We start from the raw sequence: 19,222 nt of genomic DNA, 5'->3' as shown, positions 1-19,222 counted from the left end.
GGATGACCATCTCTAAGGTCGACCTAAATGTTGAGATTTGGGTGTCCCCGACCGTATTATCGAAACGAAAGATGGACGCCCATCTTGTTTCGATAATACGAGTTTCCCCGCCCCCTCGCCGGGACGTCCTTAGAGATGGGCATCCCCGTTTGATTATGCCCCTCCACGGGATCTTGAGATGAATGAGTTTCACTCTGCTCTGGATTGAGACACTTGTTCTATGCTTTTTTCAAGACAGTGAACTAATTGAGATCTTTACAATAGCTCTGAACAAAATAGTTAGACATATTTGTAGAACTAATTGGGACTGCTCTGGTAGAGGCCAAAAAAACAAGGACAAAACTTGCTATTTCAGAACCGGAGTGCATCCCAGCAAAGAGTGGACTGAAGATTATTGTGCAAGAGATGTCAATTTGGATGCTTCTGCTATAATTGGAGAAGATGATCTGAATTCAGTGGGGGGTAGCGTGAAAACCCCAGCTAGCTGGGTGTGCCAAAAGGACTGGTTTGAAAACCCCTGATTCCCAACTCCTAGACTTAGCCAACCTCGATTCTGTTGAGTGTGCTGTATCTTTTATCGTATGTGTATTGCATTGGGTTGGGTTCTTAAATAAACCTGGGGAATGAAAGACCTCAGCGGTTCTTACATAAAAGACCTCAGCCATGGTTGTTTTAACATGCTTTATAGAAGGAGGACTCACTAGAGATCATAAATTTAAAAAAAAAAAAATTTTTAAACTTCTTGTCATAAGGGGGTGGGGCAGGGTTAGGCAAGGGGCCAGGGGGGCCCTGCCAAACTGGTCTGCACAGGTCCCCGCAATTGGTAAGACCAGCCCTGCCAGCCCTCAATGTCAGGGGCCATGTCTGGGCACCAGCATTAAATATCAGAGTCAGCCGCCAACCTGGAAGCTATGCGGGTGTCGGCTGTTATTCAGTGCCAGTACCCGCTTAGCTAAATGGTCAAAAATAGGTCTGCGTAAAAGGCAGCCTATCTTACTGCTTAGCTATGTAGGCACTGCGTAACTGACTTCACCCACAGATTGCCCTGGCGCTGTTCAGTGCTGTGGCAGTTAGAAGAGGTATTCAGCAGCACTATGTGGTTAAGTGCTGCTGCATACCTGGGGTCAGTCTATTGAATGGGGGTTAAGTAGGCAGGAGCCTCTTCTGCCCATATAAACCTCATTGAATATCAACCCAAATTTCCAAGTTAATTAGCAAGCTTTATATACTGCCCAAGTGTCCTTCAGGGTTGTTTACATTACAAATTCAATAAGAAAAATGGACCAAAAAAGATTTCCATTAAGGGTAGGAAAGAGAAAAGCCTGTATAGAGAGAAGAGGGAAGGGAACAGAGGGTGGGTTATGGGAGTAGGAAAGGACACCATCAGGTGGCAGCGTCCTGTGTGTGTGTGTATATAGATAGGTAGATAAATAGATAGAAATGTGTACATGAGCCAGATCTGTGAAATTTGTTATGGCAAGCTGATGGCTTATGATTTCTGATTGAGCCAAGAGCTACAAAACTAAATATTTGGGGAGTAATTTTATAAAGCTTTTTTGCATGTAAAACCTGTTTTACACTCAGGAAATGACTTTTATAAAATTTCATGGCTGCATGCGCAGACGCAAAATTGTGATGTATGTGCATATTTTGTAAAATATGTGGATACTCAGTATAGTACATGCTCATATTGTCAGAGCTGGTGTAAAGTTTCACACTATTGGGTCTGGTTCTGAGAGCTTTTTTAAAAAGGCAAATAGCTGTATAAAAAAAGTCTTAAAATAGGTGCCTTATTGGACTTCTTGCATAGGCATCCTGTTTTAAAATTAACTTCTTTATTGTTCCAGACAGAAAGCCAAGCTCTTTTAAACTGTGATAGATATCTCACTTCAACCTCATTCATATATTGTAGGTCTATGGTCTTTAAAAAGAAATAAACAAACAAGGTTAAAAAATATAAGGCTAGATTATTTTAAAGGAATTAACCAAGTAGGATCGCTCCTATGCAGTTAACTTTCACTGGCTAGCTCTGCCACTCCTATTCAGTGGTCCTTAATAGAGAATGACACGGTTACCGTTACCGTGGATATACCGTAAATCCGCAGTAAGGGCCATGCCCTAACTACAATCACCATGGATGCGGGAGCAAAACTTTTTCCGTCCCATAGGAATGGTAAAAAGCCTTGTTCCTGCGGTAAAAAATTATTTCCTTCATTCCCTTCCTCCTCCCTGCAGGTGTCACTTACATTTTCCTGCAGCTGGCAGCGATTCACAGTACAGGCCGACTCCATGTTCTTCCTACTGCATCCTGCCCTCTCTACTGCAACTTCCTGTTTAACGTCAAAACAGGAAGTTGCAGTACAGAGAGCAGGGCGCGGGAGAAGGAAGGCCATGCAGTCGGCCTGTGATTGTGAGTGAATAGGTGCAGGAAAATGTAAGTGACATCTGTGGCAAGGACAAAGGGAAAAGAGAAAAGTGTTGGCTGCTCCACGCACGCAAATCCTCCTTACCCCTGCCCCCACAACTGCAGGCCTGGCTCAGCACTGATTACTAGCGGAAGAAAGGAGAGCAGCTGCACATCAGCTACACACTCTTCATCTGCTGCTCAGAACTGAATGAAAATTTGAACCATGTGGTTTGAATTTTGTATTCAGCTCTAAAGTGGCAGAGGGGGAGGATGTGGTCCAATGCAAGGCTGTTCTCCTTTTTCCCCTCCTCTTGTGATCACATTGTGCCATGGGGGGGGGGGGGAGGGGATAGAAAGCTGAGCACTTGCTCCCTGTGATCATGTGTCCCTGCAGCAGTGTTGCCAGGTGGGCGGTTTTACCGCCCAATTGGGCGGTTTTCCGCGACCCGCCGCGGGAAATTTTTGCCCGCGGCGGGTTGCGGTTTTTTGGGCTCCTTTTTGGCTTCGGGGCGGTTTTTTCGCCGGCTTTTTCGGCCGCGGTGGGCGGGGTTAATGACGTTTCTGGGCGGGGTTAGTGACGTGGGAGGCGGGGTTAGTGACGGGGGAGGCGGGGTTAGTGACGGGAGAGGCGGGGCCGATGACGGGGGAGGCGGGGCCGATGACGGCAGGGGCGGGGGTGATGACGGCGGGGGCGGGGGTGATGACGCGGGGGCTGGGGTGTCAGGGGCGGGGTTTGAGTTTGGGCAGGTTTTGGGCTGGATTTTGGGCTCCTTTAGGCTGGAAAAAAATTTTCCACCTGCCAACCCTGCCCTGCAGCACATTGAGATCAGGCACTGCATAGTTAGCTACACTGGAGCATTAAATTTTCCAGATGTTTTCAGATCATATGTTTCATTATAATGTTTTTTGTATTGCAGCACTAACAGGAACAGAGATTCCTTTATGTTAACTACATTTTTAGCCAGGGGTGTCATCTTTATATTTTGCACAGTATAGGAGTAAATGTATCTCTGTCTATATCTCTGGTGTTGTACTACATAACTAAGGCTTGTGCAGATGGAGTCAGCTCTTGCAGGGATGGAAATGGGGGACAGAGCTTACGGGACGGGGACAAACTTTGTCCCTGTGCCATTCTCTAGCCCTTAACCAGATAGTGCCCGTGAATATCAGCATAGATCGCCGTGACACTATCCAGTTAGTACCTAGGCATCTAGGGATAGAGTCAGGGTGGAGCCGAGACTTACCTGGTTAGCAGCAATTTTCAGTCTGCAAACTGTGCAAGTGCCTGGTTAAAGTTAGGACAGCAACAAGGCTGTCCTAACTTTATCTGGGCACGAGTCTAAATATTGGCTGATAGTTGATAACTTCCAGCAGCCGCCAATGACCCAGATTTTCAAATCTGGTGCCCAAAATTGAGTATTTGGATCATTTTCTGCCTGCAGTGGTCATGGCCTTTGTAATCACTAACTGCCACAGGTTTGATATTGATCTAATAGCTTTTTAGTTGGGCAAGAATGGAATGTTTCAAGATTCCAGCAGAGTGGCATTGTGGTAGATGAAAGTTAACCTGTATGGTATCATAATTGAGTAAATGGGCACATCGCTGATGGTCTCATAGCTTGTCTTTGCTTTGCCCTTAGTATAGAACAGTTTGTTCCTTTAATGTGAAATGCCAATTTGATGGGGAATTTATATTGGTTCTAAAACTAAAGTATGATTTTATTCACCCATATACAAGGGGAAGTAGAGCGATAGCTATTGAAAACAGCAAACAAATCCATCTGTAAAAATATTTTGGAATACTAACAAATGGATTTCTGTGTCTCATTATACCAGACTCATTATACCAGATGTATGCAGTCATGCAGAAGCATCTTTTCCTCTGAGAATAATACTACTTGAGAATTTTTCAATATTTAGGGAACAAAAAAAAACTATGATCCCATTGTATAATGCCATTCATGTCAGCTATTATTTTCAGCCCTTTTTTGTTGATGATAGCAGGGATTGTGATATAGTTCAACCTATTCCACCTCATACTTGAAGATAACGTTTTTTTTTAATTAGATGTTTTTAATGTGATGTTTTATTTTCTTTAGTTCTACTTGGAACGTGCTAATGCAGAAGAGTTCTTGGAAATCTATAAAGGAGTTGTTGTTGAATATATGGTAGGTGTTTAAAGAAAACATTCAGTTGGCGGTGTTTTCTGGGGGATAATCATTTCTACTATAAACAATAATGTGGCTGTTATGGAATGGTGGTGGTTGTTTTGTTTTTTTCTTTTCAACATATCATTGGAGCAAAAATAGGACCTTTAACTCAGCAAAAAAGCATTTCTTCTTCTGAATCAAACTTCGCATGTATTATGTAACTAATTATAGAGATCAGAAAATTTATGACTGGAATGTACTTATAGATTTTCTTTAGACATGGATTCCTAAGGGGGGTCTTTAACTAAGCCCTGGTAGAGTTTTTAACTCACGGTAGAAATCAGCTGGCGGTAAATACCGAGACACCCATACGGGTATCTCGGCATTTACCACCAGCTGATTTCTACCGCGAGCTAAAAATGCTACCACGGCTTAGTAAAAGACCCCATAAGAGAATATAATAATTTGTCATTATAGTTGTGGTACACAGTTTCAGTATATTATATGTCTAGTCTTCTCACAAGGATGCATAGAGCTAAAATAACCTAACAAGCATTAATTAACATTCTGTTCTATACTTAGGCTTTTGTACCATTCTTTCCTGACAATGGTTTACAGCACGGTTTTATAACAATTACGTCAGTATAAAGATTGCAATACAAAAAATGTAAAAAAAAAGCATTTTGATACTGAGTTTTTCCAAGACATCAATTTCAAAGTGGCCTAATTTCCAACTGTCTGGCTCTTTTCATGATTCCACAGATTTTTGCATAAATATCTGGAAGCTAGAAGGGTGGCTTAGGTATCTGGACACATTTCAGAGATTAAAACCTCTATCTTCAGTTCTCCAATCTTCCCTCCTTTATGGCCTTGCCTTAATGGGCCAGTGGCACCCTATGATTAAACTTCAAAATCTGCCTTTTCAAATCTGTTATCAGTGACATCTAATGGTTGCATATATTGCATTTGGTTTAGTTTTATTATTCCATCACAACAAACAGAATGTGTGGGCCCCAGGCAAGTGGCTACATCTTTAGCCATTTTTTTCTTCCGCCTACGTTTTGCTAGCTGTATTTCCCTCTTCCATATCATCAAGCTGATCAATCCATAGACTGGTGGGTTGTGTCCATCTACCAGCAGGTGGAGATAGAGAGCAAACTTTTGCCTCCCTATATGTGGTCATGTGCTGCCGGAAACTCCTCAGTATGTTCTCTATCTCAGCAGGTGGTGGTCACACACAGCAGCAGCTCTGGCTAGGCCTCCAAGCCTAATCCTTAGGTTTTGTTGAGGCCTGGGGTTGAGGGCTCTTTTGAGCAAGTGCAAACCTGGTGGTGCCAGGTCCCTCCTTTTCTCCCCCCTCCCGCTGGCTCCGTTTAAAAAAAAAAAAAAAAAAAAAAAAATTTTAAACGTCTTTAAAGGCGTTTATTTTGACGTTTATTTAAACGTTCATTGCAGCTACTCACTGGGACACCAGTTCGTTACAGCTCGGAGCGGCAAGCAGGTAATTTTACCTTTTTATAGCGGGCAGGGGGTTCCCCGATTCTTCTCCTCGTGGCATATGGCGTCGGAGGGCGAGGGCGCAAAGGGTCGCTCCCCGGATCGCTGGAGCGCTTCTAGAGGGGATGCGGGGGTTTTACAGCCTGATTCGCCCTTGATGGGTGACAGTTTAGTGACCGATGAATGTCCCGGTCCTTCCTCCGGCGTGGCGGTTTTTCCCGCCATAAATGCCCATCCCCCGCTCCTCGCCTCCGCCATCTTGGCCGGCCACGCGGCTCGGACGGCTTCTTCGGGGGCCGCCCTTGAGGTTGGAGACATTAATGCCATGAACGCCCTTAATTTGGGCGACGGCACAAAACCGGCTAATGTTAAGAGCCGTTCTTCCCGCGCGGCTCCTTCGCGGAGTTTCGCGCCGGACGCCATTTTGGATGCGCAGCATGTCTCTCCCCTGCTATTTCGAGCGCCGGTTGAGAGTGCGTCTAGGGCTGTTGCCCAGGCTGCGGAAGTGCACAGTCTGGGGGGTTTCTCCCCCGAGTTTGTTTTGCTGCTGCATCAGGCCTTCCTCATGCACAACGCTGCCCCTGCTCCCTCGTCTGGTAAAGAGGTTGAGGTTCCCAGAGGCAAACGCCCTCGGGTTGATTCCCAGGCCTTGGAGGAATTTGTCTCCTCCGATGTAGATGAGGGCAGCGTGTCTGAGGTCTCCCAACGGTCCTTTGCGGATTCCTTGGAGGAGACGGATCCCCGCTCGGTTGGAGCGGATGACCCCTCTGCAGCGCGGCTTTTTAGCCCAGAGGATTTGCCCAACCTGTTGTTACAGGCCATGGACACTTTGAAGATTTCCTCTCCGGAGGACGTCTCTCCCTCAGCCCCTGTTGGCTCTGCCATTATGCTGGGGACGAAGCGCCCGCCTAGAACCTTCCACGTGCATGATGCCATGCACACCTTAATTTCGGCTCAATGGGATGCCCCAGAAGCGAGCCTTAAAGTGGCTAGGGCTATGTCCCGCCTCTATCCTTTGGCTGTGAGTGAGCGTGAGGCCTATCTGTGGCCTACCGTGGATTCTTTAATCACTGCGGTGACTAAGAAAACGGCGTTGCCGGTGGAAGGTGGCACGGCCCTAAAGGACGCCCAAGACAGAAGATTGGAGGCGGCCTTAAGGTCGTCCTTTGAGGCGGCTGCTTTAAGTTTGCAGGCCTCAGTTTGCGGCTCCTATGTGGCCAGGGCGTGCCTGACTATGGTGCAGCGGGCTTCCCCCTCGGATCATTCCTTGAGGGCTGATTGGCCGGCCCTGGAATCGGGCTTAGCCTATTTGGCAGACTTGCTGTATGATGTCTTGAGAGCCTCAGCTAAAGGCATGGCTCAGACAGTCTCTGCGCGGCGGTGGCTTTGGCTGAAACATTGGTCTGCTGACCACGCCTCTAAATCCCGCCTGGCTAGATTGCCTTTTAAAGGCAAGCTGCTCTTTGGGGTCGAGCTGGACAAAATCGTGACCGATCTCGGCACGTCTAAGGGCAAGAAGTTACCAGAGGTCAGGGCTCGGGCAAGTGCTCGTCCCGGTACCTCCAGAGGACGGTTTCAGGAAGCCCGTCGGTACCGCCCGGGCAGGTCGGGTTCTTCTGCCTCCTCTTCCTTTAAGAGGAATTTCTCCCCCAAGCAGCATTCCTTTCGCAGAGACCGCCGTCCCGGAGGTGCTCCCTCCGGTCCTCCCCCAGGGTCTCGTACCCAATGACGGGGTCTTGGTCCACGCCCCAGTGCAGATTGGAGGACGGCTGTCCTCGTTTCTGGGCGAGTGGACCACAATAACTTCAGACGCTTGGGTGCTGGAAGTCATCAGAGACGGCTACAAGCTAGAGTTCTGCCGACCCTTAAGAGACGGGTTTGTACTCTCTCCCTGCAAGTCTCCGGTCAAAGCTGTGGCAGTGCAGCAGACTTTGGACAATCTGATCCGCCTGGGTGCGGTCGTTCCGGTGCCAGAAAGTCAGCTTGGCAAGGGGCGTTACTCCATTTACTTTGTGGTACCAAAGAAAGGAGGTTCTGTCCGGCCTATCCTCGACCTCAAAGGGGTCAATCGGGCCTTGAAAGTGCGGCACTTTCGCATGGAGACTCTCCGCTCTGTTATAGCGGCAGTGAAGGCAGGGGAGTACCTGGCATCCTTGGACATCAAGGAAGCATACTTGCATATTCCCATCTGGCCTCCTCATCAACGCTTTCTGCGTTTTGCAGTCCTGGGCCGACACTTCCAGTTCAGAGCCCTCCCTTTCGGGTTGGCTACTGCTCCGCGGACCTTTTCCAAAGTAATGGTGGTCATAGCGGCCTTCCTGCGAAAGGAAGGAGTACAAGTCCATCCTTATCTGGACGACTGGTTGATCCGAGCCCCCTCTTATGCAGAGTGCGGCAAAGCTGTGGACCGGGTAGTTGCTCTTTTGAGCTCCCTGGGATGGATCATCAACTGGGAGAAGAGCCAGCTGCGCCCGACTCAGTCCCTGGAGTATCTGGGAGTTCGATTCGACACCCAAGTGGGCAGAGTGTTCCTGCCAGACAATCGGATTGTCAAACTTCAGGCTCAGGTGGACCAGTTCCTAGTAGCCTCTCCTCTTCGGGCTTGGGACTATGTGCAGCTGTTGGGCTCTATGACGGCCACGATGGAAGTAGTGCCCTGGGCCAGGGCTCATATGAGACCACTTCAACACTCTCTGCTGCAGCGCTGGACTCCGATGTCGGAGGATTATGCTGTGCGCCTTCCCTTGGATCCAGCAGTGCGCAAGGCGCTGAGCTGGTGGATGCAGACAGACAAGTTGTCTGCGGGAATGCCTCTGGTGACCCCAGAGTGGATTGTCGTCACGACGGACGCCTCTTTGTCGGGCTGGGGAGCCCACTGTTTGGGAAGGACAGCGCAGGGGCTCTGGTCTCCTGCAGAGGCAAAGTGGTCTATCAACCTCCTGGAACTCAGAGCCATTCGGTTGGCGCTTTTGGAGTTCATCCCGGTACTGGTGTTGAAGCCTGTACGGGTCCTGTCGGACAATGCCACGGCTGTGGCCTATGTCAACCGCCAGGGAGGTACCAAGAGCGCCCCTCTAGCCAAGGAGGCTATGAGTCTATGCCAGTGGGCAGAAGCGAACCTGGAACAGCTGTCAGCGGCCCACATTGCCGGAGTCATGAATGTCAAGGCGGACTTTCTCAGTCGCCATACCTTGGAGCCCGGAGAGTGGCAGCTATCTGCTCAGGCGTTCTTGGACATCACGAAGCGCTGGGGCCAGCCGAGCCTAGATCTGATGGCGTCATCGGCCAATTGCCAAGTGCCGCGCTTTTTCAGCAGAGGACGGGACCCTCGATCCCTGGGAGTAGATGCTCTTCTCCAACAGTGGCCGACACAAGAGCTTCTCTATGTGTTCCCGCCCTGGCCCATGTTGGGCAGGGTGCTAGACCGGGTGGCAAAGCATCCCGGCAGGGTAATCCTGGTGGGTCCGGATTGGCCCAGACGTCCCTGGTATGCGGACTTGATCAGGCTCTCAGTCGACGATCCTCTGCGGCTGCCAGTGGAGCAGGGCCTGTTACATCAGGGTCCCGTGGTGATGGAGGATCCCTCCCCCTTTGGTCTTACGGCCTGGCTATTGAGCGGCAGCGTCTGAGGAAGAAGGGCTTCTCAGACAAGGTCATCGCCACTATGCTGAGAGCGAGGAAGCGCTCTACTTCTACTGCTTACGCCAGGGTTTGGCGTATCTTTGCAGCGTGGTGTGAAGCAGGCTCACTTTCTCCTTTCACTGCTCCAATTTCTTCAGTGTTGGCGTTCCTGCAAGAAGGTCTGGACAAAGGCCTGTCGCTCAGTTCTCTTAAAGTCCAGGTAGCGGCTCTGGCTTGCTTCAGGGGCCGCCTGAAGGGTGCTTCCCTGGCTTCGCAGCCAGATGTGGTGCGCTTTCTCAAGGGAGTTAATCACCTGCGCCCTCCTCTGCACTCAGTGGTGCCTGCGTGGAATCTCAACCTGGTGCTAAGAGCATTGCAGAAGCCGCCGTTTGAACCCTTGTCAAGGGCATCTCTGAAAGACCTGACGTTGAAAGCAGTCTTTTTGGTGGCTATCACTTCAGCCAGAAGAGTTTCCGAGCTCCAGGCGCTCTCATGTCGAGAGCCTTTTCTGCAGTTCACTGAGGCAGGAGTGACTATTCGCACAGTGCCTTCCTTTCTGCCCAAGATTGTTTCTCGCTTCCATGTGAATCAGCAGCTCTGTCTCCCTTCCTTTCGTAGGGAGGACTACCCAGAGGAGTACTCTGCTCTTAAATATCTGGATGTGAGACGAGTCATCATCAGATACTTGGAAGTGACCAATGATTTCCGGAAATCGGATCATCTGTTTGTCCTGTATGCAGGTCCTCGTAGGGGTCTGCAGGCTGCTAAGCCTACAGTGGCAAGATGGGTCAAGGAAGCCATTGCAGCGGCTTATGTGGCCGCGGGGAAGGTGCCGCCTATCCAGCTGAAGGCTCACTCCACAAGAGCTCAGGCGGCCTCGATGGCAGAGGCCGGTTCCGTCTCCTTGGAAGAGATATGCAAGGCGGCAACTTGGGCTTCGGCCCATACATTCTCCAAGCATTACCGCTTGACTGTGGCTGCTCGGGCGGAGGCCCGGTTTGGAGTTTCAGTGTTGCGGTCAGGGATTTCTATGTCCCGCCCTGGGTGAGTACTGCTTCGGTACATCCCACCAGTCTATGGATTGATCAGCTTGATGATATGGAAGGTAAAATTATGTATAATCATACCTGATAATTTTCTTTCCATTAATCATAGCTGATCAATCCATAGCCCCTCCCAGATATCTGTACTGTTTTTATTCTGGTTGCATTTCAGGTTCAAGTTCAGTCTTCAGTTACTTCAGAAAGACTTCGTGTTCAAGTTTTTTCACTTGGATTCTTCAAGAGTTAAGACGAGTTTGTGTTACAGTGAGCTGCTGCATTCCTCTCCCCTCCGTTTTACGGGGCTGGATTGAGACTTAAAATTCTGCCGGCACTCCCTCCCGCTTCGTGCGGCTGTAGGGCAGTTTTGTACCCCTCCCGCTTCGGCGGTGTTGGGGTCAGTCAGCTCCTCCCGCGGTTGCGGTTGCAGGATAAGCCAGATCCCCCCGCATCGGCGGGTGTGGTGTCCCTCCCCCGCTCCGCGGGGATGAGCTGGACGGATTCCCCTCCCCCACTTGTGTGGGGATGAGCTGGGTTAATTCCCCTCCCCCGTTTCGGCGGTGGTGAGCTGGGCAGAGTGTCCCTTCGTGGGTGTAATTCTCTAAGTGCTGAGTCCTGCGGATGGAGCTTTGATATCGACATACTGAGGAGTTTCCGGCAGCACATGACCACATATAGGGAGGCAAAAGTTTGCTCTCTATCTCCACCTGCTGGTAGATGGACACAACCCACCAGTCTATGGATTGATCAGCTATGATTAATGGAAAGAAAATTATCAGGTATGATTATACATAATTTTACCTTAGCTTCTTTGAGTTTAAGCCGGTAATCTCTTCCATGATTCTTCTGTTGTGTTTTCCTTGAGCAAAGCTTCTTTTGCCCTTATTTTTTCAGCCACTTGTTTGGAGAACCATGTAGGCTTCCTGTTTCTCATGTTTTTGTTTACTTTCCTTGTGTAAAGGTCAGTTGCCATACTTAAAGCAGCTTTCAGCTTGGACCACTGTGCTTACACTTCACCTATGCCTACCCATGCCATCAGCTCCTTCAGGCATTCCCCCATTTTTCAAAATCAGCATGTCTGAAATCCAATACTTTGAGTTTTGTACAACTGCACTCCACTTTCACTCATGTCAAACCATATCGTGTGATGATCACTACTGCCTACGTGGGCACCCACCTGGATTTTGGAAACACTGCCTTCTGGAGGGATCCAAGATGGCTCTCAGGCTGTAAAGCCATCTGCTTTGCCTGCTCAGCAGGTGGTTCCCTCCCCCCATGTGCCAATTGGAGATTACAGCGTTTACCTGCATGACTTTGGGTGAACTGGGCTGCTCAAGGAGGGGAGAAGAACTTGAGCTTCGGGAGCGAAGTTCGCTTAGCCCGGCAGATCCTGTAGCTCCTCTGTGTTCCAGCGTAGTGCCTCTGTCAGGCGCTTCTGGGCTGGCTCCGGAGTTGCTGTCTGACCCAGGAGCGAGCTGGTTGAAGACAGAAGACCTAGCTGGAGTGGTCATTTCTCAGCCTACACCATCAGGTATAGGCTTGAAAGGAGAGTATCCGGGGAGACAGGCAGAGGAGTCATCCCAGTTCTTCCGCCGTTAGTCAAACTGGCAGTGATTACGCTGGAGGCAATCTGGCATGCTCTGGAAGCTCTATACACCATTTCTTCACATGTCCTACCCGCATTGTCCCTGAATTCTGGTCATATCCGTGGTCTAGAGGAGAGAACTACTGCTTTGGAAAGTAAGGTGAAGATCTTGGAAACGCAAATTCAGCAGGGGAAATCTACACAAATTATTTTATTGCAAGATAAAATAATTTGTATCACAGAATAGAACATTCCATGCTACCAATCCCAGGGCAACCATCAATTTCCCCCATGTCCATCTCAATAACAGACTATGGACTTTTCCTCCCAGAACTTGTCCAAACCTTTTTTAAACCCAGGTACACACTGCGCTGTTATTACATCCTCCAGCAATGAGTTCCAGAGCTTAACTATTCTTTGAGTGAAAAAATATTTCCTCCTATTTGTTTTTAAAGTTTTTCCATGTAATTTCATTGAGTGTCTCGTGGTCTTTGTACTTTTTGAAAGAGTGAAAAATTGATTCACTTTTACCCATTGTATTTCACCTCAGCCATCTCTTTTCTAAGCAGAAGAGGCCTAACTTCTTTAGCCTTTCCTCATATAGGAGGAGTTCCATTCCCTTTATCATTTTGGTCGCTCTTCTTTGAATCTTTTCTAATTCTGCTATATCTTTTTTGAGATAATGAGACCAGAAGTGAACGCAGTACTCACAGTGAGGTCATACCGTGGAGCGATAGCGGGGCATTATAATATTCTTGGTCTTATTTTGCATCACTTTACTAATAATTCCTAGTATCCTGTTTGCTTTGCTGGCCACCACCACACACTGAGCAGAAGATTTCAGCGTATTGTCTATAATAACACGTAGATCTTTTTCTTGAGTGCTGACTCCTAAGGTGGACCCCAGCATCAGGTTAACTATGATTTGGATTATTCTTTCCAATGTGCGTCACTTTGCATTTGTCCATATTAAATTTCATCTGCCATTTGTACAGCGCTGCGTATGCCTTGTAGCGCTATAGAAATGCTAAATAGTAGTAGTAGTAGTAGCATTTGGATTCCCAGTCTTCCAGTTTCATGTGGAGGGGCATTTTCGAAAGGGACATCCAAGTTGCAATTTGGACGTCCTTGCAAAACGGCGAAATCCAGGGGCAGGGAAACTCGTATTTTCGAAACAAGATGGACGTCCATCTTTCATTTCGAAAGCACCGTCAGGGACGTCCGAATCCTTAAATTGGGACGTCCCTAGACATGGACATTTCTGACTTTTGGCGATTTTCAAAACCAAAGATGTCCATGTCAAAAACAACCAAATGCAAGCCATTTGGTCATGGGAGGAGCCAGCCTTTGTAGTGCACTGGTCCCCCTGACATGCACACCAACCAGTCACCCTAGGGGGCACTGCAGTGGACTTTATAAATTGCTTCCAGGTACATAGCTCCCTTACCTTGTGTGCTGAGTCCAATAACTCCCCCCCCCCCCTCAAACCCACTACCCACAACTGTACACCACTACCATAGCCCTTACGGGTCAAGGGGGGCACCTAGATGTGGGTACAGTGGGTTTCTGGTGTGTTTTGGAGGGCTCGCTGTTTGCTCCACAAATGTAACAGGTAGGGTGGGATGGGCCTGGGTCCGCCTGTCTGACGTGCACTGCAGTACCCACTAAAACTGCTCCAGGGACCTACATGCGCTGTCATGGACCTGAGTATGACATCTGAGGCTTGCACAACATATTTTTAAAGATGTTTTTTGAGGGTGGGAGGGGGTTAGTGACCACTGGGAGAGTAACGGGAGGTCATCCCCGATTCTCTCCGGTGGTCATCGGGTCATTTCCCGCACCTTATTGTGCCATAGTCGTAAGAAAAACAGGTCCGGGTGAAAACATTCAAGTGTTCATCAGAGACGTCCTTGTTTTTTTTTTGATTGTGGGTTAAGGACATCCAAGTGTTAGGCACGCCCAAGTCCCGCCTTTGCTATTTCTACGACACGCCCCCTTGAACTTTGGATGTCCTTGCGATGGACTGCAGTTGGAGATGTCCTAAATTGAGCTTCGATTATACTGATTTGGATGTGCCTGTGAGAAGGACGTCCATCTTCCGATTTATGTCGAAAGATGGATGCCCTTCTCTTACAAAAATGAGCCCAACTGTCTTTCTGCAATTTTTTCACAATCCACATTTGTTTTGTCAACTTTTGAATAGTTTTGTGTCATTGCAAATGTAATCACTTCTCTCATTGTTCCAATTTACATTTCATTTATTAATATGTTAAACAGCACCAGTCCCAGTACAGATCCCTGTGGCACCCCACTATTCACCCTCCTTCATTAAGAAAAATGGCCATTTAACCCTACCCTCTGTTTTCTTTCCAGTAACCAGTTGCTTATCCACAGAAGGACATTCCCTCCCATGACTTTTTAATTTTCTTAGGAGTCTCTCATGAGGAACTTTGTGAAAAGCTTTATGAAAATCTAGATTCACTACATCAACTGGCTCACCTTTATCCACATGTTTATTCACGCCTTCAAAGAAATGAAGAAAATTGTTGAGGCAAGACTTTCCTGAGCTGAACCCATGCTGACTCTCTCCTATTAAACCATATTTGTCTATGTGTTCTGTAATTGAATTCTTTATAATAGTTTCCACTGTTTTGCCCAGCAGTGAAGTTAGGCTTACCTGTCTGTATTTTTCCCAGATCACTCCAGGAACCCTTTTAAAAATTGGCATTACATCGACCACCCTCCAATCTTCAGGTACTATTGATGATTTTAATGACAGGTTACAGATCACTAACAGCAGATCAACAATTTCACGTTTGAGTTCTTTCAGTAACCTTGGGTGTATGCCATCCAATCCAGGTGATTTATCACTCTTTAACTTGTTGATTTGGCTCAGTACGTCTTCCAGGCTCACCATGATTTCTCTCAGTTCCTCTGAGACTTCACCCTTGAAAACTATTTCTGGTACAGGTAAATCTCTTACACCTTCTTCCATAAAGACTGAAGCAAAGAATTCATTCAATCTCTGCACTAGCGTTGTCCTCCCTGAGTACCCCTTTTGCTCCTTCATGATCTAATGATCCCACTGATTCCCTCACAGGCTTTCTTCTTGTGATGTACTTGAAAAAGGTGTTACTATGAGTTTTTGTCTCTACATCAAATTTTTCTTTTAGCTTTCTTTATCAATGCTTTGCATCTAGCTTGACAGTACTTATGTTGCTTATTATTTTCTTCATTTAGATCCTTTTTCCATTCTTTGGAAGATGTTCTTTTGGCTCTAATAACCTCATTCACTTCACCTTTTCATCTTTTAACTCTGCTATCTGTCATTTGCTCTTCTTTCCACCTTAGTTAATACATGGAAAACATCTGATCTGGGCTTCCACAATGGTATTTTTAAACAAAATCCATGCCTGATTTAAAGTCCTCATAGTAACAACTTTTTCAGGTACATCAGAAGCTGAAAGCCTATGAGGGAATCCATGGGACCGCTAGATCATCAAGGAGCAAAAAAGGATGACAAGGCCATAGCAGAGAGACTGAATGAATTCTTTACTTCAGTCTTTACAAAAGAAGATGTAAGAGATCTACCTGTACGAGAAATGGTTTTCAAGGGTGACAATGCAAAGGAACTGAAAGAAATCTCGGTTTAGTTTATTAAAACTTGGTATACCACCCTTCAATACATATCAGAGTGGTGTAGAACAGTAAAACTACTACTACTACTACTATTTAGCATTTCTATAGCGCTACAAAGCATACGCAGCGCTGCACAAACATAGAAGAAAGACAGTCCCTGCTCAAAGAGCTTACAATCTAATAGACAAAAAATAAATAAAGTAAGCAAATCAAATCAATTAATGTGAACGGGAAGGAAGAGAGGAGGGTAGGTGGAGGCGAGTGGTACAAGTGGTTACGAGTCAAAAGCAATGTTATCATTAAACAGGGAAAAGAACTGCATTTATCGTAGGAAAGCAAAGAAAAGGAAAAGAGAAAGAGAAAAAAAATCCATAATGTCCAAGGTAGATGGCCAGGCTTTATTTTGCTGAGACCAGGGAAGAAAGGCTTGAGAAAATAAGTGGGTTTTGAACAGGGCATGAAAGTGGTGGAAAGACTGCTCCGTGCAGAGATCAAGAGGAAAGACTGCTCCGTGCAGAGCGACGGGTCAGTACAGAAAAAAGGCTGAGTGGTGAGCAGCTTCGAGACATGAGCAGTGGACAGTGAGGAGAGTCCAACGGAGTGTCATGGCTGAGGGAGAGATCAAGGCAGAAAGATAAGGAGAGATCCCAGAGTACAGTACTTTATGGACCAAGGTATGGAGCTTGAATTGTACGTGGAAGGCAACTAGCAACCAGTGGTGATGGGCAAGAAGGGGAGAAACAGAGATCTATGTTCACTGGAAAGTAGATGAACACAGTGTTTTGGACTGTTTGAAGCCACTTGACAGCGACCCTGGGGAGGCCGAGATAAATAATATTTAAATAATCAAGTCAGGAAGAGGTCGAGTATTGCAGAGCGGCACAGGACTTATCTTTGAGGTAGGGACAGAGGGAGCGAATAAATCAAACTAAATGAAAGGAGGCCTTCACTGGTAAGCACTTCACAGCACTCCTACCAGCTGCCTTCCAGGTGCTGTAATTCATCTCTGGAATTCATTGCCAGAAAATGTGGTAAAGGCGGTTAGCTTAGCAGAGTTTAAAAAAGGTTTGGACGGTTTCCTAAGGAAAAAGTCCATAGACCATTATTAAATTGGACTTGGGGAAATATTTCTGGGATAAGCAGCATAAAATGTTTTGTACTTTTTTGGGGATCTTGCCAGGTATTTGTGACCTGGATTGGCCACTTTTGGAAACAGGATGCTGGGCTTGATGGACCTTTGGTTTGTCCCAGTATGGCAATACTTATGTACTTATGACTTGCAACCTATCTGTATATCATTACAGTCTTCTCCAGGGTGACTCCCAGGTCCACCCTGATCCTCCCAGGGCCTTCAGGTGCCGCACGCCGAAGCGTTTTCTCTGTACACTTTGTGTTTTCTCCCAGTTACTTCTTATGACTCCAGTACATTTTCTCTTCTTGGTACTGTCCCTTCCCAATCTCTTTCACCATCTGAAACCACTGTCTACTGCAGGAACACATTGCCCACCTTCTGCTTTTATTATTTCACCATCTCTTTTGTCTTCTCTCTACTTCTCAGCTCTCACCCTTCAAAACTTTCTTCCTTCCGTTCATCCATCTCCATTCTATCTCAGTACATCTCGCCTTCGTCGCTGTCATCATGCCTCTCCTACTCTTCTCCGTACTCTCTTGCTCCTTCTTCTGCTCTCTGCTGGGGATATCAATCTCAATCCTGGTCCTCCACATCAGCTCTCATTCTATTCATGCAGGTCACACCGTGATGTCTCCAATCTAATGTCTTTTCCTGTCCTCTCCCTTTCTTCCCTACCTTTCTCATGTGCTCTGTGGAATGCCCGCTCTGTCTCCAACAAACTTTCCTACATCCATGACCTCTTTATCTCTTGTACTCTCCATCTGCTTGCCCTAACTGAGACTTGGCTTTACCCTGAAGACTCTGCTTCAGCTGCGACCCTGTGTCATGGAGGTTACCTTTTCTCTCATACTCCTCACCCTACTATTTTCACCCTCCAGTAGATTTCAACCTCTTCTTCCATCTGAGTCTCACTGCTTTTCTTCCTTTGAAGTCCACTCCATCCGTCTATTCGCTCCTCTGCCTCTCCAAGTAGCAGTCATTTATCGACTCCCTGATAAGTCCTTTTTATCCTTTCTCACTGACTTTGACGCCTGGTTTTCCTTCTTTCTTGATCCTTCTCCTTTCCTCATTCTTGAGGATTTTAACATTCATGCTAATGATCCCTCTGACTCTTATACTTCTCAGTTTCTCACTTTAACATCCTCTTTCAGTCTTCAGCTGTGCTCCACTACCCCCACTCACCAGAATAGGCACTATCTTGATCTTATCTTCTTCTTCAGCTGCTCACTTTCCAGTTTCTGCACCTCAGCTATTCCCCTCTCTGACCATCATCTGATAACTTTCACACTTTAAATACCCTCCCCCAAGTCCCATCCAATCTCAACCAATACATTTAGGAATCTTCAGGCTATTGACGTTTCTACTCTGTCATCTACTGCTACTACTACTACTTAACATTTCTAGAGCGCTACTAGGGTTATGCAGCACTGTACATCTAGTGTTTCAAATCTCTCCTCAACCACTATGTTATCCAAGTCTGTCAATGAGGCTGTCTCTTTCTATAATACTACTCTCTCCTCTGCTCTGGATACACTCACTCCTCCCATTCCCCGTTCTGTAAGGCATACCAAACCCCAACCTTGGCTGACCTAGAATCCACTACCAAAAAACAACAAGGCAAACGATCTGCAAAATCCAATATGGGATAGAAAGCCAGCAGATCAATGTCACAACAAAAATTTTTTATTGAAGATACCATGTATGAACAAATCGCCTGACACAGGCCGTGTTTCGCCCACCTAGGGCTGCGTCAGGGGCTACAATGAACAAATATATAATAATTATCATAGATCATAATAAATAAAATATAACACACATACGAGCATAATATATCAAATATATAAATTGACAAAAAACAATTAATAAAATATGGAATATTACTAGGTATACATAGAGAGTATACTAGAATAATTACATGAATAAACATATCGCTACGCACTGTCCAATATAAATAATATATATATACATGTACATGTACATAAAAGAGCATATATAAGAAAATATATATATAAAAGAAGTGTATATAATGCAACAATTGTATGACAGTGCATATAAACATATATATAAAAGCATAATAAAATCTGACATCACATAGCAGCAAAGCAAGGGCACTGGTATAGGTTACGAACTTCAATACAAATATGTATTAAA

At 46.6% G+C, this 19,222-nt stretch overlaps 1 protein-coding gene across 1 annotated transcript in view; it reads left to right on the top strand.

Moving 5' to 3' along the window:
* The window catches only part of LOC115459561 (nucleoside diphosphate kinase 7-like), a 542,835-nt gene that overhangs the window by 346,100 nt on the left and 177,513 nt on the right, over window positions 1-19,222 (top strand). Inside the window, exon 9 of the mRNA XM_030189374.1 lies at window positions 4,507-4,575. Within this exon, the coding sequence (XP_030045234.1) occupies window positions 4,507-4,575 (69 nt within the window). The remainder of the gene's footprint in view (window positions 1-4,506; window positions 4,576-19,222) is intronic.

This window comes from Microcaecilia unicolor, unplaced genomic scaffold (assembly GCF_901765095.1).
Source record: "Microcaecilia unicolor unplaced genomic scaffold, aMicUni1.1, whole genome shotgun sequence".
NCBI classification, from domain to species: domain Eukaryota; kingdom Metazoa; phylum Chordata; class Amphibia; order Gymnophiona; family Siphonopidae; genus Microcaecilia; species Microcaecilia unicolor.
This window is presented reverse-complemented; position numbering and strand designations above follow the sequence as displayed.